Here is a 26,649-nt window from a genome sequence, read left to right as displayed (position 1 = left end):
AAAACGGCAAAAGTTCGAATTCGTAAGTAATTTGAGTATAATACGAAGCTAAAAATAAAAAAAATACGGTAAAATTTGACAACATACTCAGCAAACTTATAGTGAAAATACGCATAATTCGCGAATTAATGATTTATTGCCGAATTAACGAATTATTTCGTATCATTGATAAATACAACATTTTTAAAAGTTTTCCGAATTAAACGAATAATTCGCCGAATTGCTAACTATGGTTAGTGAGACCTCTTTACATCTAGATCAACAAATCGGGTCGGAAATTTAAATTTTTAATGATCGATTCAAATTTGAATTTTAGAATCGAGGTTTTTTATTAACCCGATAATAGGTTTCACGCTCATCAATTGTGCCCAGAATACTAGTCGATGTAATACATCAAATACGAGATAGACCGCACAGGCGTTTGTGTATGTGTAAAGGAGAATCCATCGATTTGGATGTTGAAGCTCAACCAAGAAATCCATGCACACTAATTGATACAAAGCTCCAATGGACGCAACAGTGCCGTGGCATTTGGACTATCGAGAAAAAAATAAAAGCTGAGCAGAAGTAACTCTTTAATACCTACTACAGGGGCAAGCAGCCAGGAATAAGTGTTTAACAGGAATTGTCAGAAACTACCACATTGGAAGATCAGTCAGCCAAAATAACCACAAGCAGCTGAGGTATTATAATTTTCTTCCTCTACGCCTAATCTGAACTTCTGCAAGGTGTGCACCCTCACCTCCAGTGATTGTCCAGCTTTTCAAATTGGAAAATCAATTAGCCAAAAGAAGCAAGAGCAGCTACAATGCTATGAGTTTGTTCTCTACAACTAATCTATAAGCTTTATTAGAAGATACATTTTGAGTGCCTTTCGATAACTTATCTCGTGTTAACTTAATCTTTTCCACCTTTAATATAATGTCATAACCTAACTGTACTAACACATTCTAAGTGAAAAATGGGATACTCATCTAAGGTTGGGCAATTCCCTTCCTTGTGAGTATATCATATACTTTATCTACTTTAGTTGAGTCAACTTTGAAAAAGCGGTGGGCATCAGATTTCTTGGTGATAATGCCTTCAAATATCTTTATTGAAATGACTTCCTGTATCTTAAGATACTGCGAAGGGAGCATCCTTGACTCGCTGCATAGCTGTTGTTCCTGCAAAACACCATATTGAATGTGTCAACAGTTTAGGACAGATTTTAACCATAAGTAAACAATCACTATGCTGCATATATAAACCGTTAACTGAATCCTTCCAAAATAAACATTAAAGGGGAGATCTGGGCAGTTCATTACGAGTGTAATTGGTTAATTAACAACTGCACATAAAAACGCCAAGCCTTTATAAACAAAACCAACTTTGACATAAGCATTTGAAAGGTAAACATAATCTATGCATAGCAACTATTGAGTGCCATTTCCAAGCTTGAAGTTGCCTTCTCAAGTTATAACTACCCGTTACAAAAAAAAAGTAACATGGGGTTTATACTTTATACATAATAAAAAATTAAAAACAAAAAAATAAAATACAGAATTCTCACCATTGTTGAAAGTAGATCCGATCCTGGAAGTCCAGTCATATCCCAATCATCCAGGGGATTTGCAATGGTATGACCAGCAGTTGTTGAAAAAGTATCTCTAACACTTAACTCCATGCCCGTGGATCCTTTCACGCTTCCACGAGGACTGTTATCAGGTTCTCCTTTGGTGCGATTCATCTTTTGTTGTAATTTACCACCTGGACCAGGTAGAACATTTTCCTTTGCTTTACGTGCATTTTCTTCAGCTTCCTTTTTCCTCTTCTGATCAAGATATCTCTCTGACTCGGTAGTCGTCTGACAGCCAGCATCTCGGGCTTCCTGCACAATGAACCAAGTTAGAAAGCTTGAACAAGATTCATAGAGTTAATATAAACCCGAAGAAAGTTGAAGTGATAATAACTTCCAAGAATTTGCTTCCCTACGTTGTTAACTAAAACTCAACCCGATTTATAGATGAATGTCTACTGTTTTACAATATGCCCAGATGTATTCTAAACTCTCAAGCATGGGTGTGGCAAAAAACAATAAAACATGTAAACGAACTCAAACCCCTTCCTCTTATTTGGTGTGGTTTAACAATCATGTAAATGGGTCAGGCATTTATAGGAAACAGCCCAAATGTATTTTGAAATCTCAAGCATGGGCCATGGGTCTAGGAAAAAACAAAATAACATGTAAACAAACTCAGACCCCTTCCTCTTATTTAGTTTGGTTTAAAATCCATGTAAATGGGTAAAACACTTACATAAAACAGCGCCAACGGCCAAATTTTAGTTAGAACTAAGTTCTTTGATCATTCTGAGGGTATTTTTGTCATTTTACTGAAGCTATACATAGAGACGCATTCAGGGAAGTTGGATAAGTATCTAGGCCAGACTAAGTGATTTTATGCAACTTTAGATCAGGTGCTTCCACATGGCAAAGTCAAAATGAGGAGCGCCTCAACAAGAAACTACACTGAAGTGTAGACTCTGGAGCGGAAGTTTTTGACTTTGAACCGAAAAATTCTACCTTTTAATGAAGCTACTAACAGTTTGATGTAACTAACAGTTTAATAAAGTTGCATAACTAACAGTTTGATGTAAAATGACAGAAAATCAGACTGCAAAGTCATCTTTTCAATAAAATTTTACAGTAAAGTCACGGGAGAACGAAGGTTGTAGTAGCAGGTGATGGTGGCTTTTTCTCTCCAACTCTTCTTGGTGGTTGCTCTAATACCAAGAAGTTGTTGACAAAAAAAATTGGGTAACCTTTCAAGTCATAGAGAAACCCTATTGACATGAAGATTAAAAAACTAATAATCATAAAGACTAATTGAACATTAAGAATTGAGATTTTGTGACGAAGTGCTTAATATTACATAAAGAGTTAATAACTTATTACTACCCTAAACTTAGTGAAAGTTTCCTAATTAGTACATAACCTTTTGTTTTCGGCCTGATTGTATCTGAAACAATTGACTGTGTCAAGAGTTAGCTTTTTATATAATCTGACAATGACGGCCATCTGTTTTATTCTAAATTGCCATTATGTTATGGTCCATTACACAAAAGTTAGGGACATATTTCGTTAGTTCCCATGTCCCAATAGAGTGAATCCAACGGCTGTTGCTTATCTTCTTCCTCAATCCCATCCCATCACCTCCATCCACGAAGTAGAGTTAACATAACAATCCCAATTCATGTCAGTGTTTATTCACTATTAGCCTTTTCAATATTAGCTTTTTCACCCAAACGTTTTTAAATTTTTTTGTAACTCATCAACAATGGGATGTTCTTTAAAACAAGGAGCAATGGGTATGTATTGTTCAAGTTCAGTTACTATTGGGACGGGTTTGATGACAACACGTGTCCACTAACTTAAGTGTGATGGACCAGAACTCAGTGGAACAGAAATGAAATTGACATGGGCATTTTGGTCAGATCATGTAAAAAGTAACTCTTTACTCGGTCAGCCGTTAATTAACAAGACGGAGATGTCCAAATGTATTAAATTGGAAGTTCATGATACACCTAGGCCAAAAAAGAAATTCATGTACCAATTAGGAAACGTTCACTATGTTCGGGGTACCAAAAAGTTACTAACTCTTACGTAAGGCAAAGTATGCAAGTATTTGCCTTCATTTTAAAAGGAAAAGTTTCTTAAAACTTTGATACATTAGGAAAAAATTTACATGGAGTGGTCCACTCCACAAGTATGCAAGTACGCATAAAACAACTGACTCTTAAAAGTTTCGCAAAAAGACATTTTCCTTTCATTTCCGAGCAAAAAAACTAGCCATTAAGCCAGCCTACACACAACCACTGTTGCCATTGGGAATTTGGGATTATAATATAACCAGTGTAGTAAAGGCGTTAAAGCGCACCTAAGGCGCAACACCCTCTTGTGCCTTAGGCGCAAGGCGCGAGGCGTGGCGCACGCCTGATCGAAGTGAGGCGTGTAGTAATAAAAAAATAGATATATCAAATAAAAAATAAAATAAATATTAAATATGACATGAATTATCACTGATTTGCTTAGCCAAATTTTAAAATTAATTATATGTGATTGTAAACATAAAACCATTGTAGTCATTTAAAAGAAAAATCTTAAGCAATAAGTAAAGAGCAAAATAAAACTCGTATATATCAATACAATCTAGCTCAACTTCAATAAACTAAAATAATAAACCGATAGAATTGAATCAAATGAGTTCTTCATAAAATAGAACACGTGATTCAATTTTAGAATCCCGTAAAACTTCATTTAAAATTTAATCCATCTTTGTGTCTTCTCTCAATCCATACAACTTAACAAAAACTAGTCAAAATTAAGTTTAAAGTGTACTCTACAATGAAACTTACTAAATTTGTACAATTTCTTATATCATATAACAATTGGATCGAGTGTAAATGTGTCACGAATAGCAAAAATTGTAAAAAAAACGAAAAAACTGTAAAAGTTGATAAGGCGCGCGCCTTGTGCGCCTCGCGCCTTGACAAAAAGCGCAAAAAACGCACGCCTTATATTACCTATCGCGCCTTGGTCAAGGCAAGGCACTAAAAGTGCGCCTTGCGCTTTAGGCGCGCGCCTTGACTACACTGAATTTGTAACTAGATTTCATCACTCACTTAAGTAGGCCTTGCAAGGGACCATTAAGGTGGGATGGAAAATCATGACTGGGCTAAGGGGATCCAAACATATGGATGCCTATTCACCCCCTCTACGTTGACCGCATTGTACTAATGACCATTTCCTATATCAAGTTTATTGACAAAAAAGAGAACCTCATATCACAAAGATTGGCCTGATTTTTTTATTGTTCTCTTTACTGGTAAAAGTCACCATGACAAAGCGACTGCATATATTCCACAATTGATTATCAGGGAGAGCATGAAATAAGATAGCACCATACAGAGATCAGTGTGTTAATCTTCAGTTACCATTCAAAATAGCAATTGTACAAGTTTTCTCCAAACAGCACAACAAACAAAGCAAAATAAATATGAAGAACAAAAACAAATTACAGACGATAAGCATACCTGAAGATCCCGAATTCTTTTTCGTATTCTGTGCTCCTCAACAACAGTCCTGATCAACTCCTCGTGCTCTTCTTTCGAATGGTAACGCATGAAGACATTATAACGTTGGTATATGTCCCGTTCTTCTGGAGAGAGGTCCTTTACCAGTGGATCAAGATAAAGCAAATTTCTTTCCAAAATAAAATCCTTCCTGCATTTCCTCTCGTCAAGCCTGCTAGTCAATATTAAAAAGAAATGATTAATCAAAGGAGAAAACCCAACCCCATCTGGTATTGTCAAATATAAAAGCTGCTTAGTGCTTTAAAAACATATCTTAAACCAAGCTGAATAATCTCAATTACATGAGTTTAGACATGCAGATTGCGGTATAAGATAGTTATTATAAGAAGCGTGTGACAGAACTTGTTACAATCACCTTCTTAGACATCAATTTACACATAGAGTTGCTTTTTACACGGATTTGGAAGAACTCTTATCTCACGTAGAGTTGCTTTCTTTTGTTGGGGTGCTTCTTTGGTGGGAATGTAGGATTCAAAGCATTGAGAATGTGTGTATTGCAACTTGCAAGTTGGAGGACGATGTGGACCAACTTTTCCTCAATAGGTACTGTTCTTTGCATCTTCAAGTATTGCTTGGGTGCAGCCTTCTAATATTAAGGAGGCCTTGGGGGGTCAACTCTCTAATAAAGCCAAAATGGTTAGCGGAATATCTACCAAATGCTATTGTGTGGACACTATGGAAAAGAAGGATCAATATTTTTGAACAAAAGGAAATGGAGGTGCATAAGTTCGTAGGGAAAGTCAAGGAGCTTCTAATTAATTGGGCATGTGCTACTCCACTGTTTATGTGCAATTGGAATGAGATGAGGGACCTGTTGTAATTGGGAAATTTGGGGAAGTTGAGTGTGGTCAAAGTAGCTCCTTGCTACTTGGACCCTTGAACATTCTAATCCTTCTTATCGTTGTCTTTTTAAAAAGTGAACTTTACTGACAACACTAATATTAAAAAAAAAGCATCAATTTTCTTGTAGCATACTGTGTCATCATAAGTTAGCCTATGTAATATGATACTTGTAAAGTACATTTTATACCACAGCCAAATAAACTGAATAAATATTTATTGCCACTTTGCCAGTTACTATGGAAATGAAAAATATTGACATTTTCCAATGTAAATCAACTGTTTCCACAACCACTTGGCAGCAAGTCATGTTTTGTCCATATCAGATACTTCGTATGTTGTCATTTGTAATTTTACTTGCCGCTGGATAATACAATTGGTTCACTGCTACATAAACATGTATGTATGGATGTATGGATTACATACATAGTTATGTATGTATGGATGTATGGATTACATACATAGTTGTGTATGTATGTGTGTGTGTGTGAAAAACAAAGATGGTGACCATTTTACCTTCTTGAATAAATATGCAACATTCGCAGCTTGAGCTCATGCTCCGCATCAGTGTCAGTATCTTTGAATTCCATATCAGCGAGTGATTGCTCAGCGTCATTGTCATACTCGGGATCAAACTCATGCCTCTTAGAATTATAACCACTTAGCTCAGTCATTGATGGCCCCTCATCACCCAAAGGTTTGGGTTTCTTTATTCCAATGCTCCTGTCGACATGAGACTCTGCTAACAGTTTACAGAAGAAAAAGAAAAGATAAGCAAATTCTGAAAGCAAGTCAACCGATTAAATGATCGATTAAAAATCAATAAGATTTCAAAACAGGAGAGTTCGGGGCAAAAGGAAGCATAAATTACGTCTATATGCATAATTACAATCAGGTATATTAAATTACAACTATTCATGCAATTTACATACATGACAAAATCAAACCAGACAAGCTCAGGACAATTGTTGACACCAGTTCGCATAACTGTAGAAGTCAAACGTAATGTGGGAATATTGTTCTTGTTATTTACCCACGGCTGGATGATTAATACCCAGGTGGGAGTAGGTCTTTCGATGGTCATATTACCTTCGTATGAGGAGGCCGTGAGGGGACCCAATACCTTCATACGAGGAGTTTGACTCTCTCGAGGACAAATGTATTATTCCGATAACCGGGGAGAACTGGCTGGATTGTTTGTTTATTATGGGCGCACTCACATGCTTCTGGCCATTTAGTGTACATTGGAACGGCTGTCATGTTTATGACCTCTGGTCATCAGTGTAAATTGAACTGATTGAAGTGGTTGCCATGTATATGAGAGGATGCCCAATGTTATTTGGGTAGGCTCGCAATGTGAGGAGTGAGCGGCCATTGTGGACAAAAGTTGAGGATTCTTTCCATGACTCATTTAATTGTTTGCATTTTATCATATCTTATATTTTTCAATTTATAGGTATATTGGTACTATGATTATGATGAATGTTAGGAAATTCCTTGGTTGAATTTCCCAGAAGTGATTATTGTGGAATGCAGCTAAGGAAACTATCTAATAATTGTGTGCAAGATTAAAAGGAATCTTGTATGTTCTTTGGATAACCTGTGGTGTTGTATTATTCACATGGTTCATATGAATCACTTAATATGTTAACCTTTGTTGATATCAAAGTCCTCTAACGTTTCATTGCAGGATGGTAAGCCTAGCAACTAACTTTTCTGAAGGACTCGCTTACCATTGATAGAACTTTGAGCAGCATAAGTGTATATATATATATATATTTGTTTAGAGTAAACTTATTAAAATGGGCGCATCTCGCTGTAGAGAGAAACTAACCGTCTTTGTGTATTTGTATTAAAGCCTTTAGTGGACTTTAGACGCGCTAGGAACACTAATGCCTTCCAAGGGAAGGAACTAAATTGTCCCAAGCCGTAAGAGTTACTCATACCAACTTCGTGCTGACCCATTCGTGTTTTTGAGCACGCATGGGTATTTCTTGCTTGGAACGTAGAGTAGAGATGGAGCTCCAATTGCAGGAGGAGAACTAGGATTGGGTGCTATTTAATGCTCAATGTTTCTTTTCTTATTTTTCTGGTGGTTTAAAGATGAGATGAATATATAAAACTTGTGTGATGCAAAGATGTATATGTTTGAATTTTTGTTTAGTAATATGGAGAAGGATGGTAATTTGTTTTGTATAAAGTGATGTATATATATTATCTTTTGTATATGTAATAAGAAATACAGAATTAAGTTGGGATATTTTGTTGTTAGTAAATATTTTGTTAACCCTCAAGACTTCACAAGGAATCATATCATACAAAAGTGAAAGTAAATGTATACTACACGATTTACAGAATAACAATCAGCCCTCAAGGCTACATCTTTGCTTCTAAACCAAAAACATAATTACCAGGCAGAGCCACGCTCAAAATAATCATTATTTCCATTTTTTTTTTGCATGTCATATTAGGAACCTCATATGTACCCTAGAGCATATCCGCCACAAGCACAACACAGTTAAAACATTCCCAACAAGTCCAATGAACAATCATTATCAATCATTTATCTCATTTCAAAAAGAAAAGTTATCTGGAGCTCACCTCCGACCCATAGGATACAAAACATCATCCATGACATAAATGTCCATATCCAAGTATAAAACTCATCGGGTAATAAAGTGATCCAAAACTAATAAATACTAAAATCATTGTATTTACAATTAAAGAAACCAACGGCTTACATCATTTTAAAACAATTACAATAAGTTCCACTACAAAATACATTAAGTTTCAGCCCTAGTAAGTCAAATTTGCTCAAAAATAGATTTTTTGATACTTTCAGGTCTCCAAAAACTATCTGAGGAATAATGTAGGTTCCATACAACATTACCATCTAAAAGAATGCAACAAATAGTATACAAAACATCCAAGAAAGGTTCAAGAAACTCTTAAATCAACAATAAAAATATTTCCCAAAATAGGTCCGCACAACTAAAAAGAGAACATGGTAGGTTATCTAGCCAGCTTGTCATCCAAACCACACGCGATTTGATTATTTAGAAACTAGGATATGTACTCTTACTTTTTCATATAGAATACAAAGTCCTAATAACAATCTACCTACGAGTAAATATAGCTCAAACTTAGTAAAAATCCAAATTTCAGAAAATTAGATATCTAACGGGTTATCTTTTGGATAGCATAACTCTTTCCACCGGTATCCAAAAGCAACGAGGCCCTCGTTGCTTTTGGGAGGAAAAAAAGACTCTGAGACCTTAGTTTTTTATGTTTTGCCAAAAATCTAACTCTTTTTCTAACTATATGAAAACTGAACTCAAACACAGTGCGCAAAAGCTGATTTCTGACGTACTGTATTTCTGCCAACTAACTTTTAGACGCCATAACTATCTCCACAGGCCTCGGATTGCAATGAGGCCAATTGGGTTAGAAAGAAGACTCACGGGTTTTACTTTTTGGTGTTTTACCGAAAGCATAACTCCCGTCCTAACTATATATATGAAAACTGGGCTCTAACACTGCAGAAACAGTTTTCTGACGAGTAGAATTTTCTGACGCGCAAAATTATCAAGTGCATATATTTCTCCACACACATCTAAATGGAGTGGGGCATGCTGGCGTTGGATAGAAGACTCACTAAAGTGTCATTTAGAGTTGGATTAAGTCAAAAATATAAAACTTTCAATATTATACGTAATATCAACGGCAGAAACATAAAATTTACAGTTTTTACACTATTCATCCTTAACACCAAGACATCAACTCAGATTGAATTTGAGTTTTATAGCATGAGGTTTCAGACAAATAGTGTAAAAAGTGCAAATTTTCTGGTTCTGCGGTGATATTTGAAATTTCGTATAAAGTTGAGCTCTTAGTCTTTTTATCAAATGCAACTCTAAATGAAAGTTCGTTTATTCTTCTATCCAACGCAGCAAGCCACACTCTATTTGGATGTGTGAGGAGAGAGGTATGGATTTGGAAACTTCGGCTGCTGTCAGAATTTTCTGGCTGTCAAAATCAGGTGATGTGCACTGGATTGGGTCCACAATTTCACATGGATAAACTGAGATTTAAGTTTTTGGTGAAACATGAAAAAGTAAGTTTTGCATGCCTGCTTTCAAACCCAATTGGCCTCGTCGCATTCTGAGGCTTGTAGAAATAGTTATTATCGCTTCTAGAAGTTGGCTGACAGAAAAACAGTGCGTTAAAATCAGTTTCTGCGCACTATGTTCGATCCTAGTTTTCATATAGTTTGGATGACAGTTAGATTTTCGGGAAAACACAAAAAAGTAAGGTTTGTGTGTTAGCTTTTCTACGAAAAGCCTCATAACTTTTGGATAAATGTGGGAAGAGTTATGCTATCCGAAAGGTATCCCGTTAAATACTAGCCTTCATAAATTTTCTACAGGATTTTTACCCAGTTCGTGCTAGCTGAGATTGACTTTGAGTTTACATGAAAAAAGTAAATGTGCACATCCCAGTTTCGAAATAATCAAGTCGCGAGTCGTTTGGATGTAGGGAAAGTTGCAACATCAACTTGTTGGCTAGATAACCTACCATGTTCTCTTTTTAGGTGCACAAACCTATTTTGGAAAATATTTCTTGTAATGAACTAAGAGGTTTTGAACTTGGGTATTTTGTATACTATTTGTAACCTACTTTTAGTTGGTCATTTTGTTTGGAACAAACATGGTTCCTATGATAGTTTTTGGAGTTTTTGGAGACCCAAAATTATCGAAAAATCCAATTTTAAACAAATTTGACTTTTATGTTATAGTGTATCTCTGGAGCTGAATCTTTACATACTTTATAATGAGTGTATTTGGAACTTATTGTACCTGTTTTTAGATGAACTAACTCGTTGGTTTCTTTAATTGTAAATACTATGACATTAATACATATTAGATTTCGTTCATTGTACTTCTTGATGAATTTTATGCTCGGATATGGATATTTAGGACGTGGAGGTTGTTTTGTATCCTATGGTTCTGTTGTGACCTCTAGATAACTATTCTTATTGAAATAAGATAAATGATTCATAATGATTGTTTATTGGACTTGTTAGGAGTGTTTAGATTACGTATTATTGGTGATGATACCTAGAGGGTACCAAAGAGGACAAGTGAAATGAAATGAATGAAAGTTATATTCAAATTGAATAATGGTTACTGTGAGCATGACTCTATTTATTGTGTTCTTGGTTGAAACACGTGACAGTTGCCCGGGCTGATTTTATTTCTGGTTGTCTTAACATGTCTTTACTATCATATGTTTATGGAGAACTGAATTATATTGATGGCACAATGTCTTTTGTATGGGAACGTACTATTTTATAAAGCGAAAAATAAATAAAAGACTTAAGTACCTAGCCTGTCACAACTTCCCTTAATATTGATATGATTTCTTGTGAGGGGGCCCCTAAGGCTGGAATGGGCATATGAATGCATGTTTTCATATTTGTTTCAGATATGTTGATTGTTATTGTTTGTGTAGAAAACCTAGCCTTCTTCCACAACTCCCGAGGATTATTGATATTGTTTTGTCACCCACGACTGGATGATTTATACCCAGGTGGAGAAAGGTCTTTCGATGGTTATATTACCCGTGTATGAAGAGGCCGTGAGAGGACCCAATTCCTTCTCCTCTCTCGAGGACGAATGCATTATTCTGATAACCGGGGTGAACCGGCTGGATTGTTTGTTTATTATGCAGCACTTATATGCCTCTAGCCATTTAGTGTACATTGGAGTGACTGTCTTCATGACCTCTAGCCATCAGTGTACACTGGAATGGTTGCCCTACATGAGAGGAGACCCAATGTTATTTGGGTAGGCTGGCAATGTGAATAATGAGCGGCCATTGTGGACAAAGGCTGAGTATTCTTTCCATGACTCACTTTCCATAACTCATTTAATTGTTTGCACTTTATCATATCTTATATTGTTCGATATATAAATATATTGGTACTATGATTATGAATGAATGTTAGGAAATTCCTTGGTTGAATTTCCCATAAGTGATCATCGTGGAGTGCAGGGATAATCGGTGGTGATGGTGGTGGTGTATTGAAGAAGCACTCCAAGTAACCTAAGTTACATTGACAGGAATATGTGTGCTCGTATCCGACACGAATACGAAGTGTCTAACACAGCGAATAATAAAAAATTGAGGTATATCACATACAATGTGTCCATGTGTTTCTAACACACAGACACGTGGATACGTATCCAACACGGATTATTTTTGAAATATAGTTTCCATGTAACATAGCAAATAACCATAGGTACTTTGTTGTAGATCCAAAGAGAATTACTCAAGGCATGCACCCGAGCACACCTCCCACAACACACGTGTGCACCAACCCAACACAGGCACACAAGAGGAAACGAGAGCAAGGGGAGGGGCAAAAGAATTAAAAGAGCAGAGAACTAGACCTAATCGTTTATCGCCAATTGAACAAATCTTGTTCCTACATCTAGTTACTAGTCACTGCAATGCCCTTTAAGCGGATTGCCACATGTATGTCGTATATTAAGACGTGCCAGTTGCCACATATACAGAAGTGGCACCATGTGGGCATCCATGTGGAGAAATATACAAAAGCAGTGGAGCAGTCTGAGAAAAGGGACGAAAACACTAGAATAGCAAACAAGTAAAAAGGATAAGCAGTACACCATGTCCGAATGGGAAACCCATAAACCCGGAATACGATTAAATATATGCAAGGAATCTTTGGATCAAGCAGTATTAAAAATATGGAAGAAAACCAGTTTTAATCCATTCCAACCTAAGCCGAGTAAGAAGATTAGATAGATAATAGACCAATGTCTGAAAGGGAACACCGTTGGTCAGGAATTAAATCGGTTGGATCCAACGAACCTTTGTACCAAGCAGAACAAAAAATACTCAAAACAAGGGATTTGTTCCTATGCAATCTACACTGAACCGACTTATCAACTCAAGAGTTTCTTTTAGGGTTTCCTTGGAACCGACTTACGGTCTGGGGCTTGGCCCTGGATTAAAAAGCTTTTGCTATCAATCCCTACTTTTGATATAAAAGTTTGATCATCAATACCTTATCTTTTAAAAATTGGAAAAAATAAAATAAATTAATAATAAAATTAAAGAAAAATAAAATAAAATAATAATAATAATAATAATAACATAACAAAAAAAAACCAAACAAACACGAATCCTATGCCAATAAGGAAATACTAAATAAAAAATACTTCTACAAACAAAATAGACTAAAATAATTACAAAATAAAAAATATATATATATATATAATACTTGCCGGTTTCTAAAAGGTGTGGTACGGCCTACATAAGGCTGTCATCAGGCTTTTTTCGTCAATAGGATGCGCCTAGCATCATTACCATACGAAGTTCTTAATATTTCTTTAGACACTCCTGGCTACACGTCAGGACATAGGGAGGACAAAGTTGACTGAAAGTCTCAATCATAATACTTCTAGCTATAATAACTCACGCTCCTTTTGAGAGAAAATATCCTTGCAACTAATATTTCACAAAACTCTCAATGGCTGGATCCACCTGCAAGATTATCAAGATTACATGTGTCACCCACACCAAAGACTTGACCTTTTGCAGGGTTCACAGTAAACCCAATACCACCACAAAACAAAAGAGATTCCCGTGAAAAAAACTGACCTGAGTTAGATCTCTATCCAATGGTGTCACTAATGCTCGCTCTGAGCCTATCATAAAACCCTCAAATAAAATAACAAGAGTATAAGCAGTGCTAATCAAACTAAGTAACACCTCCACAGCCAATTGGAAATTGTGTGTGTGTGTGTGGTTGGTGGGAGGAGGGACATGCATTGTTGGAAAGGCCAAAAACACATCTCCTAATCCATCTCAAGTCCCAACAAAACCCAATGTGTATCATCACATACTCTAGAAAGTACTAGCTAACATGGTCATAGGTTCAAGTCAAATCTTTACTGTAAACCAACCCCAATATGCCACTGACCCGTTTATCAACAACCATTTCATTGGCTATAAGCATTCCATACAAGATCTTTTAGTCACTAATAAGAACTTTGTTCCTCTGCTACAGCTTGGCAATCTCACCTAACAGGGGCATAGGACCAGTAATATTTTCCGCTCCTCTATCCGTTGGGATAAGATTTATGAATGCCATATTCAAACTACTATCCATAAGTTGTCACCTAGAACTCATTAAACATTCCTGTGAAGTCAACTAGCCACAATGTCGAAAAATGTATGAAAGAATTTCATATGGAAACCAGGAGATCCATCATTACCAAAATTAAGAATACCCGTCCAAACCTCCTCCTCCACAATCAGACTCTCTAGAGGTATTATGAATAGGTAACTTATATACATTTGGAAGGAGACCACGCGGCTCAATATACAACCTAAACAATTTTTAGTTTTTTTAATATGTTAAAGAAAATATACTAATGTAACAAAAAAAGATTACATTAACACATATATAGTGTATTAATATGACCTAATCGGAGGCAAGCTTCTCCTTCAACCTATCCTCACCGCCAGACAACCTCTCCATCAACCTTGAGACTCTCCAAATGATTTTCCATGTTCTTTGTTCTGGCTCTCTAACACTAAATTTGGTATTATATGCTCTCCTTGACGCATCTGGTTTTAGACGTGTTTCCACATAACCTCGACCAACGCCACTTGCTTGACAGAGAATATTCTATTGAGAAATTGGTATTGATCGGAGAGAAAATGGAGTGCATAACCCAAAAACAAACAGTATGTAGAACTTTAATTTGGTCAAGTTTTCAAAAGACGAAATGACCGTCTATGATAATTTATTACTTCAATCACAGAGTTATAAATGGATTAATAAGAAGACAAAAAGGAGGTCAAGCTGAAAGGTCTTTTCAATAGGAAAAAGCCCTATGGAAAAAATTGAAAAAATGATGGACCGATTTTCAGTGAGTAAATTTCTCTGAGCAATTATCAGAAATAAATAAAGCTGAGTTTGATGGCAAACCTTCCAGTTTGACTGGGTCTGATCCATCCTTAATATGAGCCATATCTGATGCCTTTTTAACAGCACCTGTAGCTGCTGTAACTGTGCTGCTAGAACCAACTCCAGAATCTGCATCTCATACAGATAAGGAAATTATCACGTTGCAGTTTTCCTATCTTTTCCCTTACCCAACAACATATGCATAGCAAACCCCCATAAAAAAACAAATCTGGTCAACAATATCTTTACTCAGTCAAGTAAACCTTGCCACACCTGAAGTTAAGGAAGATGGTGATCGACCTACCCCAGAGTCTTCAATCCTGATCAATTACGTCCAAGAGAATCAGCAAAAGAGTAACAATATGAAAACCATTTTTAATCTAGGGAACCTTAAATGAGAAATCAAAAGAAGCAGTAACTGACATACTTGACTCTTAAAGGAGAAAATGCAGATTCTTCCTTCAGAGGGAGCTCACCCTGTGTAGGAAATCCTGCCAAAGTAACATATATATCAATAGCCAACATTTTACCGCGTACAAAGGCTTCTCAAAACCAACTCCCGACACTGTGTCTTCCCAATATACCAGGCAGATGCAGACAACAAAAAAATTATCAAGTTCGCTGAGATATATACTCTCGCAACGTGCATCTAAATCCATAATTAAATTTCAACTATCAGAAGATTTCTAGCTTGCACCACCCTCAAGGTCTTACTACTATAATGCAGGGTCGCGGTATTTACACCCCATTTTATGGGATTGGCACCTTTTTGGCAAAGGGGTACAAGAATAATGGTTATTCCATATATGTCCTTTTACACCCCACATGTCCGATAGTTCCACGGCAGTGAGTTGCCGCAAAGCCCGCAATATCTCACATTCTATGGCATCGAGTTGCTGTGAGATCCCACAATCCACGGTATCGGGTTCCCACGAAATCCCACATTCCACGGCAGTCAGTTGCTGCGAATGATTTTTATTTATTTATTTTTTTTTAACTTCAAATTTTGAAACACCCACGGCATACGGATACCTCATTTTCTTTTTCAGAGCTTCTTCATACGTTCCAAGAAAAACACGAAAACCATGACAAAAATCTACAAGTGAGGAATAGTCTTGCTATCTCGCGGCAACTTTTTCATACGCTCTAAGAAAAACTTGTGATCAAGTTGATGAAGAAGAGTTTTGGTAACTACTCGCCTTACCGAAAACAAATTCTACCAAAATTTACTTCCTTCAAATATGAGTGATGAAATGCAATACTCACGGCCTCCCAATGCCGTAGCTCCTTTTTTCTTATTACCCGTAATGAAATGCCACGGCACACATTCCGCCAACAGCGAAAACCCACGACACAAGGGTGCCGCGAAAAGACAACACCCACGGCATATCACTGCCGTAGCTCATTTTTTTTTCTTAATTTTTTTTTTACGCTGCTGGAATGCTACGGCAAACACATCCCACAACAGAGAAAACCCACGGCACAAGGATGCCGCCAAAAGGCAACACCCACAGCATCACACTGTCATAGCTCCCTTTTTTCTTGTGTAGTTTTTAATCAAAATAGCAAGCTACTAATCCAAAAGACTTGAGGCTCTTTGATGAGTTTTCCCCAAGCAGAATAAGACCCCAACTTTTTTTGAGAGTTTGGATTAGAATTTATCATGTTTGGTATTTACGTTTCAAACACTTTAAAAGTAACTAGACAATAGAACTATAGAAGCTTCATTAACCAACTTCTACTTGTTCTTTGTGATAGTGTTATCGAAGGTATCAAGGTGCCGAGAGATTGATTATGGAGGGGAGAGTTGTCACGAGTTTGACGTGAAGACTTTTTCTTTCAAGGCCTCTTTCTCTGTTTTTTTTTTTTTTTTCTTTTGGTTTGGCCGATTGGGGTGCTTTGTTTTTTATTAAATGGAGGGATGTACAACTAAGGTATCAATTAAAGGAGAGGTGCCAATACCAGTGATTTTAGTCCAGGGGTTCTAATCCCATTTTATGGGGTGTAAATACCGCCACCCATAATGCAAGGCTTTAAACATATATATCTCGTATCAAGATGGGTTAGAGACGGATGCTTCAAAAAAAGGCCACGCACTCCACGTCACCCAACAGAATCAATTTACAGCACACGTGAAGAGCCATGTTGAGAATATATAGTCCCAAATCGGTGGTTTAAAAACCTTCCATATATATGATCTGAATGGTGTAACCATGTAACTTGAGGCAGTCACGGGGAATAATTTCATTGGGTAAGGTGCAGTACTTGGCCTGCCGGGCCAGACACAATCAGGCTGAATACAATCTTTTTATTCTTTATGCCGATTGTTTAATACTAATATAATATTTTCATACGATTTCTCCTTTTTCTCAAACACATCAACATCCCTATTATTATGGCTGTCAAATGTTGGAAAATCGTTTGAGATGATGATATTGAAGGCTAAAGGTTATACAAAATGTATTAGTTAAAATCATCAACAACTCAGCTTCTACTTTCCAACTTTTTAGGTTGACAACAAAGGCTTTTTTAATAGTTCACTCTTTAATATGAGTATAATAGTCAGTAATAATTTCCATTGGAGAGTTCATACACAAGTTAAGCTATATCTCTCAATATTTAAGGTTCAAGAGTAAACCTAGAGCACATGAAGAATCCTGGCCAATTCCATGTTTGTACCCTAATAAGATACTAACCTTTTCTGCCCTGACCGTGTCCTTTAGCCATAGCAAGAAGTTCCTTTCTATTTTTTCCAATAACATGAGACATATCCTAGAAAATAAACAACAAAAAGAATTAAACATTATAATGCTTTGGTAGAAAGAAGTGCAATATTAGAGCATTGGCAGAAAGAAGTTTGAGACATCAAAATGAAAGTCATACTGGCAGAGGAAAGCAAGGAGAGTTCATGTAGGCATTTGTATAGTGGTCAATGCATAGAGCCTTGCTCTTCGTACCAACGTGCTCTGCAACTTCTGTCCAGTTCCCCATTCCGTACATTTCGATTCCCTAGTACAAGGATATTACAAATTGCATAGACATAAGCTTTCAGTAATAAGAAAATCTGATACGAGTTAATTCTACAACACGGGCATAAATAAGGACCCAATTCCAGACACATTCCTACTGTTAAGGTATAGGTAAACTATACTCTTCTGTAAACTGGTAGCAGAAAGAAGACTAGTATAATACATTTTCCACACTTATTTATTAAAGCACTAGCCATTGACGATCTGTGGTGTATTACTGTATTAGGTTGTTTCCAGGTCACTGCAAGACTTGTTGGTTTATTCTCCCGAGGGGCGTTGACTGTGAAGCATTTTACCTTCTGCTATGTGGACTAGGTGGCTGGAGAGAAATAGGAGACACTTTGATGGTTGCATCACATCTTTGGAAAAGGTAACTGTATACTTTTCTTTGGTAGGAGATTTGGGATTTGAGAACCTGAGAGGCACCTCTTGGGGACGTCATGTTCAGATGGGATTCCTTCATTCCTTCCTAGGCCAACCATGATTGCAGTTAGTCTTTTTTGTTTTTCTTCTCAATGGAAGATCTGTCCTTGTATTTCTCTTGTTTTCGAATTTGCCTTTGTTGTACGCAGTGTGATATCTCATTCTACATTGTTGATATCATGATTATAAACACTCACACTTGTAGCAATAAAAAAAAAACACGAGCATTTGAAACCAGAGGAAATTTTTTTAGAAAAAAACAAGTCATAAATAGCACTAAGAAATTGTGTTAACATAACTATGAAACATAGTGTCATGGAATTTATAGCATAGACAGGTCGGAAGACATTGGGCTTTATAGTGAAAATTAGGAATAAAAAGTAACATGGAATTAGCTCAACCTTTTCAAAGAGATAAACATGGGGAATCAAAAAAGCAATATACATTTGTTGCTATGGTTTATCAACCCATTAAGAGAAAGAAGCAATTTATATAGAAATAAGCATAATAAAAAGCATTATTTATCAAAAAGGAAATAAGCAAAGATAGGTTGTTGGTTGTTACAGATCTCTAGTTGCTTTTCTGAAGAAATAAAAAATAAAGTTAATTAGTTCTACATAAATATAATTTACATACAATTACTTATATAAACTGGCAAAACATAAACCATTTTTATCCCTAGTAAGAATATCATAACCTTCTAGTAGTTAGTAAAATCTAAATATAGGGGTGCAAAACAGACAAAAGTACAGCAGCAACAAAGGTGGGAAGCACAAAGGAGCATTTACGACAAGCCAACTTCGTCTTATCCCATTTGCCTTTGACACCTTTGGCTGTTTGCCACCACTGTCTATAAAACTCCACGTGCAATTGCAGAGAGTTAATAAATTGCAATGTGTTGTCTGCCGGTACTAACGACTATGAATTTAGAAGGATTCAATTTGCTAACTAGAAATGACTCGAGCACAATCTCTAGCACTTGTCCTTGTGGATTGACACACTTGAAGTAATTAAAAGAAGATTTTTTTCTTTTTTTCTTTTTTTTCTTCTTGTGACTTGGAATGTTACTCTTCATATTGGAGGTAATATTGAACTTGATTTTGATTAAAGAATTTCCAATCTATGACTTCTTTGCTTACATTTCTTTTTTTTGTAACCACTCCCCTCCCTCCCCAGGTTTCCCTTTTTAGGCTTTTTTACTACCTCAAGTAAAATTATTTTACTAACGATAAATTATACAAAGGGAAACATATTCTGTCGAGGGCAAGGATCTTCACATATTCCTATATACAAAATGCAAACGATAAACAAATGTAATTGCTTGAATTGCAACCACCTCTCTTTCAAAATCATTCAAAGGGAAATACATGCATCAAACCACATAGGACAATCAGTATCCAAGACCTACCAGTACAAAATTTTAAAAGCAGATGCATACCCATCTAAAAGTAGATGCATACTGGTTTACAAGAGCTCTGTTAACAAAACATAATACCTCTAAAAGTAGTATCTCCTCATCTGCATTCCAATCTGGACATATAAGAGGGAACGACAGATTGTCCTGTTAAACGCAAAAAAAAAAGGAGAATATCCTCCAAGTATCAGTTTTCATAATTTAATTTCTAAAAGTTAGAACAGACAAACAAAATTAACTTCCTACACTAATCATGTATGACACTAATTGATAGAGGATATGATGGTTTAGTAACTCTTCCAGCACTAACTTTTCTTGCTCATGTAACTGAAGCTTTGAAAGCTGATCCGATCCAGGGAAAAGTTAATGCACGAAAACTTGGAGAGAAAATCACAAAAAGTATTTGAAATCAAGAAACTTCAATCTTCTAATAAAGAGAAACGGTATCCAGAAAATTCTGTTGCTCAGAATGTATCACACAAAGCATTTAATATGCATATTTAGCTGGAAATCTAATGGTGAAAGAATTTTTTTGATATGAAGCAATCCATATAGGAAAGTAGTATGTCATGAGCTGTGTGCGCACCATAACCCTGTAAGGATGATTGCTTTTGTGCGGTGTAACCTCTGCTCCAACTGAGAAGCACTCAACACATAGATCAAAATCAGGACATTTTACACACTTCACCCTAATTTTTCCAGAAATATCTTTATTGCAATAATTGCAGTGGTATAGAGCCTTTTTCCCCTCAGTTGTTTCTTGTCCTGTCAATACGAAAAACAAAGATGCTTAACAGCAAATGGCTAACAAGGACAATACTCATTTCACTATGTCTACACTTTAACAACTTGAAAACTAAACTTACACCATCTGGACAGTATAATAAGTTGTATGATTAACTTTCATTGTTTGAGACGTACTTTCCATATGTGCCCACTTATATATACACATAAAAACAGAAGAATATTGTGATAACCTACTGCAATACAAGAGAATAGTGGGGAAACAGAAAAGAGACAGATTCATCCTCCTACATGATTCCCCTCATATCAAATGGGAATAGAACAAAATAAATAAAATCTACAGGGAGGCTCTCTGTCCTCCCAAATCTCACCTCAATGACATAAGAACCGACCAAAGATGTGGATGAGGAATAATGCTCTACAGCAGCAGCCTAAGATGAGACACCATTTTTAACTTAAAAAATAAAATTTCAAATCGAGTTATTGGGTCTTTGTACAATTATGAGAGCCCATTCAGGCTCTCATTGAACACTTTACCATTTATTAGATTTTGTTGCAACTTGCGGAGGTCACAAGAAAAAGAAGATTAAGAACAAAACAGGAGATTAGGGTTGAATCAAGTTAATGGCTACCTATGGCGAAGTGAAAACTAAAAACTAAGAAGAAAGAAACCTAAATTTGAGAGAAAATTTTATAATTTATAATAATGACTGATTGGTCAAATTACAAAACTTGTCTCCAGTACAAATATAGATGTAACAGAAGTACGACAAGAAATAGGAAATCTGAGAGACGATATACATGGGCAAATGTCAATCCATTACCGTCTACTTATTTCATAGTTTACTTTGCTTTAGTAGTTATGTCTATGGGTATTGAGAGTTTTAGTTTTGGAATTTCTTTAATAGATATGTTACGGTTGATTTCCCAGGCAGGGATAGAAGATGCGGGATAAGGCCTGGGAGGGGAAGGCCTGCCCTACTATTAATATGGTGAGGGTGGGATAGCTAGCGATAGAAGCATTAGTTAGCGTGAAGTAATGGATGATTACCAGCTTAACGCTTAGGTTGTTTACCAGCCCACCAATGCCCACACTATCGCTGTCTAGAGTGACCAGTCTTACACTTAGCTTTCAGAGTTCAATGTCAGCTTTCGGATAGACTCAACGACGGAGTATGTCTATCAAATAGCATAAGTAATAACTAGGAAAGGATGTTATTTAGAAAGAAACGAGCTAGAATAAAATTTATCCAACGAGAAAGATGTAGTTTGAAGACTCTAACGATAGATTCACAGGGGTGAAACATGCGATTATGCCTATACTAAATGAGGTTCTGATCCCTTATTTCCTCATATTCGACTAGGACTAGTGTTGCGGGTTTCGTTGTCTGCTGCTATGGCAGCTAAAGCTGGTTCCTCTCGATTCTAAACAAGCTCCAGCCCCACCTAGCGGGCATTTGAGATGCATTAAAAGCCTGTTTAGTCCTGCTCATGGGTAAAGACAGCACACAGGGGTGAAACATGCGATTATGCCTATCTAAATGAAGTTCCGGGTTCTGATCCCGGGCTTTCCCCTATAGTGCAGCGGAAGCAACCAAAGCACAGGTTACTCGCTATGAGAAAGGCCTTACTATCACTGCGCTACTTTGCTTTGGACCCTCTGACGCTGTTAACGGCAATTCCTCGCTAAAGGAATGATTCTCCGGCAGGTTATGGTTAGCTACCCGTTTCGGTGACCTTATTCGCAAGGTAACCTTCACTCGCTTAGCTGTCATAGAGATGATTACCTGAAACTTAGGCTTTTTCCTGAGTTGCATAGACAACTATCTTTGGCATCAATGCCGTTATTTCCTTCAGACTGGCCTTCGGTCCCTGTTACTGTGCCTAGAAAGTCTTCCTAAGGCAAAGGTCTATCTACGAATGCTATGGGTCACTCGCTATTGTCTTTTCTTTTCCTATTACCGAATCGACTGCGAACAAAGTCTTAGCTTAAGCTTAGTCAATTCACTCTTTTGTTTTATCTGCTATGATGGCTCTTGTTCCCAGACCAGGAGTCTCCAGCAGGAGAGGGGAAAGTCTTAAGACCCAATAACACTATGGGGCAAACGCTCATTGGACAAAGGCTTCTTATCTATGTAATTTCTTATCTCGACTTTAACAGACTTGAGCAAAGAGGGTGATTCTTAAGGGAAGTCTGACAGGACAGGTGAAAGAGTCTATCTACTAGATTATAAAACTGGAAAGCTCAGCTTAGCTATGAATTTGACATGACACGGTCCCTCCGAGAGTACGATGTTTGACTTGCAGCTCTCAGCTAAGCAAGCGAGTCTTTCTGTTTTCGCATAAGCTGTTTAAGCTGGTTCGGATGAGGAAGTAAGGTCTGTTACGCAAGGAAGGTCAGTTAGAGGTCTTCATCAGTTACGGATGAAGGTAGGAAAGCCAGTCTGGGCAGAGTTGGAAGATTCTCCGCTACAAGATAGTCCACGAACCAAGAGTTCTACCCGCGCCGTCTTATTCTCCTCGCCTGAGGTTAGCCCAAATCCACGTATCCCAGTTGACAGCAAAGTCCCAAGCCTTTGTTGTGGCCCCTTTGATGACTTCTTTGGCTAAACAATTGTTTGGTAAAGGGAAAAGCAAGCGATAAAGTGCCTCGCCCGAATCTAATCTACTGTGCTGCGCCAAGATCGACAGTTCTGGCCTTCGTAACTCCTATCTATGGAATGCCAATTCATCTCCTAAGGAGAGTAAAGGTCTACCTTTCTATCAACAAAACCAGCGAAATCGAGGGACTTCCATTGACAAAGGTCACCAGAAGAGTTGATAGGACCTGATTTCATCTGTCCAATTAGTGGTATCTCCAATCAAAAGCCCGATAACGCCCGAGAAGCCTTATGGGCCTATCACCTAGGATCGGCTAGGCTAGAAAGTCCAGTCATAGCGAATCGTCGAAGAGGAGCAAATGACATGCCCATGCGTCTTTTTTACTTTTAAAAAGTAAATAACTGCCAAACTAATATTAATGCTTTTCCACTTTATTTTCAAACAATTTTTAAAAAGTAATAAAAATGAAAAATCTGTTTTATCTAGAGTTACATGTTAGTTTTACTTTCAAATTTTCAATCCAAATGAGCATATAGCCGCATGCAAAGAGTAATGGTGCCGTGTAGCTAATTCATTTTGTATACTCCACTTTAACAAATTTATAAACCGAGCTAATAAGGATTTCTCCACATCTAATTGAAAACAAGATAAACTCATAGAAATACGTACATGCATCTTTGGCCATAACAAAAGAAAATTCGTAATAATTGTAAAATCATCTTAATCTATTCCACACAAAAACGCAAGATTATAAACGTGTACTACTCTTATACTACATTTACAACAATCCCGTCTATGCATGATTCTCCGAACGGTGTAAAGACACGTGGCATCATTGTTATTCGTTAGAGAATATGGCACCGTGCTATTGAGGAGCACTAGATCAAGATGTTTTGCCACATTCGAATGACACTGCTTCCGTATGACCGAAGCCGAGCAAGAGATCAGAGTGCTGAACATCCTGAACCTACTCAAGCGATATGTCTACCAGAGAGTTGGTCCGGGGTGTAGGACAGCTTCCAATTTATACTTGGAATCTCACAACTGGATCATTGTAGAATTTTCTTAATATTTTGTACTTTTATCAGTTTATGATATGTGGAACTTCCAGTCTGGGAGTAATTGAATCTAGTGATATTAGAAAGTCTAATTACTTTATGAAAACTTATTAAGATGCTTTGAACAATTTAATAAGAGTTGTCCTAGTGGGAAGCTAATTGCTTAGACTCCAAGCAATATAGGTAAACAAACTCTAAAGTATAAGATAAAAGGCCATGATCTAGCACTGAACTACGTATAAGGGCTTGATGGATAACAAGAAGCCTAGTTTCTAGATAAGTTTGCTTCTATTATTTGCTTTTAAAATTATTTTTGTTTAGTAGTTATTCTAATAGGGGCATCACTTAGTCTATACAAGGGAGATAAGTTTTGTAATCAGACCCATCAATCAACATTAACAATCAAAGACTTTTCTCACAAATTTGAGTTTCTTCTTCTTAGTTTATAGTTTCCGCTTTGTCATTTGGTTGCCAGAGCTAAGGTTTGATGGCCCCCAAAACAGTTGATACGTGTTCCCAAGACGAAAATACAGGTATGCGTTTCACCATAACAGATTTGGATCAATCTTTTGCAAAGTTTGCAGTAGATTTTCAAACATCCATACTCGAGTCTATGCGTGGATTAATCATGGAAGAGCAAGAAGGTGTTACATTAAAGTCCACAGATAAAGATAGAGATGATGCCGTCAACCCAAAACGCACCAACCGAAATGCACCAGCTTCTTTACCCCAAGTTCAACATTCTTCCACAACTTGAAACCCAACCGGTCACGAATTTTCTGCCATCCATCATACACATGCTTCCAATACCCACCCTGTTTACATGGCATCAACCCCACACCCACTTCCTTCAAACAATCAGAACCCACATCAATTTACCATCACCCAGTATACCCATCTTCTCAACAACTTAAATTTCCCTCCCACCAATAATACCGACACCCAAATTCCATCAACCCAAATCAACCTTTACCCACATCCTTCTGCACATTCTTATGCCTTTCCCACAAAGCCAACAACAGTTTAATACTCCAATCAACCCAAATCAGTTCTAAACTCAACAATTTGCTTCTCATAAAAATTTAACTCCAGCACATCAACGTCCTGTCCAAACACACCATCGCAAGTTTTTGCATCTTCACGACCATCACAAACCTTATGACGGTATGATGATGATGATGATTTTGCATAAGAAGTTCTATTTCACCAAGTCCCAAACCAACCTCAACAAGGTTTTCAAGGTAACTTTCGACAACAATGGACTGAAAATCGAGGTTACCATGGTGGAATTTCAATGTTCTAAAAAACGCTAGGCGGTTGTCGGGCAGTGGGTGAGCGCCTTGGCCTTCTAGGTGCTAGGCGGGTTTTTTTTCTAATAAATATATATTATAATATATAATCGTGCACACACCATACTACAAGAAGTGAAGAAATCAAGGATTTACCATAATTGAAAAAATAAACACAAACAAAAGTAATTATTACAGAAAGGCGTAACAGTTGAAGAAGGTGGCAAGTGGTCTGCTCGAGTTGAATAGGGAGACCCTTCATATAAAAATACATTTTCTCAAGTGATTATAGCTGGCAGACTTTATATTTCAGTATCTTTTTTTTCTAATAAATTCAGAACATACCAGTAGCAGAAGACTCTAGATTCTCTCCACTTGATGCTGCTCTTTTTCTCTTTGATCTGAAAAAATGTTACAAAAAATGTTGGACCACGACACAAAATTCGACACAAAAAATATAATTCGAATTGATGTACCTTTGGTTTAGTTCTTCGTCTACGGAAGTTGGACCACGAGAACGGCCCATTGAAAGCCCTAGGAATGTATTTTTTTTTTTCCTTTTTATGGTTGAGACAGGTGGCACAAATTTCCTAGTTTATGTATTTGTGACTTTGATTTTGAGGACGGAGGAATGTCTTATTTATTTAGAGGAAGAACACGGGCACGGTGTTTGTCAGCTGTCCCTGCAAGAATTACATTAGACGACCTGGATAGCAGAGATATCGCCCATGGGCTGCTGCTGCCTCGAAGCCCAGCGTCGTACCTCATGGGCCTCCCGATTCTTTTTTTTCCCAAAGTAAACATGACGTGGCTAAGAGCATCTTTAGCAGTGATATCAACCTAGCATCAAGAATTTTGTGTTTTTTCAACTTCAGGAGAACTACATGTTGATGAAAACACAAAAAAAACACCAAACCAAACACCAAATCGACCAATATTTGATTTCAGGTTTGGTCTTTCGTATCAAAAATCACTCGCGGGTTTGGCTTTGATGGGGCGGTTTTGCCAAAAAAAGCGCTTTTTTTTCGAAAATTAGAAGCGTGGTGCATAAAACTTGAAAAATTATGAGTTGTGCATAGAAGTTAAGAAATTAACATTTGTGCAATTGAAGAAA

At 37.0% G+C, this 26,649-nt stretch overlaps 1 protein-coding gene across 2 annotated transcripts; it reads right to left on the bottom strand.

The window, feature by feature from the left end:
- Positions 1–818: 818 nt before the first annotated feature.
- On the bottom strand, positions 819–26,291 carry LOC147475170 (transcriptional adapter ADA2-like). Of its 2 annotated transcripts, none has more exons than XM_086581926.1 (13): positions 26,012–26,291; positions 25,881–25,936; positions 20,430–20,608; positions 19,925–19,990; positions 17,861–17,986; positions 17,674–17,749; positions 15,405–15,468; positions 15,251–15,297; positions 14,999–15,106; positions 6,490–6,712; positions 5,074–5,284; positions 1,553–1,870; positions 819–1,166 (listed from the first exon to the last, which is right to left on the bottom strand). In XM_086581926.1, the coding sequence occupies exons 1-13, from the start codon at positions 26,059–26,061 to the stop codon at positions 975–977; spliced, it is 1,716 nt and encodes a 571-aa protein (XP_086438052.1). In that variant the 5' UTR covers positions 26,062–26,291; the 3' UTR covers positions 819–974. The 2 variants fall into 2 exon arrangements, with proteins under 2 accessions (XP_086438052.1, XP_086438051.1); XM_086581925.1 differs by having other exon boundaries at positions 6,490–6,715; positions 26,012–26,229.
- Between the last annotated feature and the right edge of the window lie 358 nt (positions 26,292–26,649).

Source organism: Coptis chinensis, chromosome 9 (genome assembly GCF_015680905.1).
Source record: "Coptis chinensis isolate HL-2020 chromosome 9, ASM1568090v1, whole genome shotgun sequence".
NCBI classification, from domain to species: Eukaryota; Viridiplantae; Streptophyta; class Magnoliopsida; order Ranunculales; family Ranunculaceae; genus Coptis; species Coptis chinensis.
The sequence above is the reverse complement of the archived record's forward strand: the minus strand, read 5'-3'. Positions and strand labels throughout refer to the sequence as shown.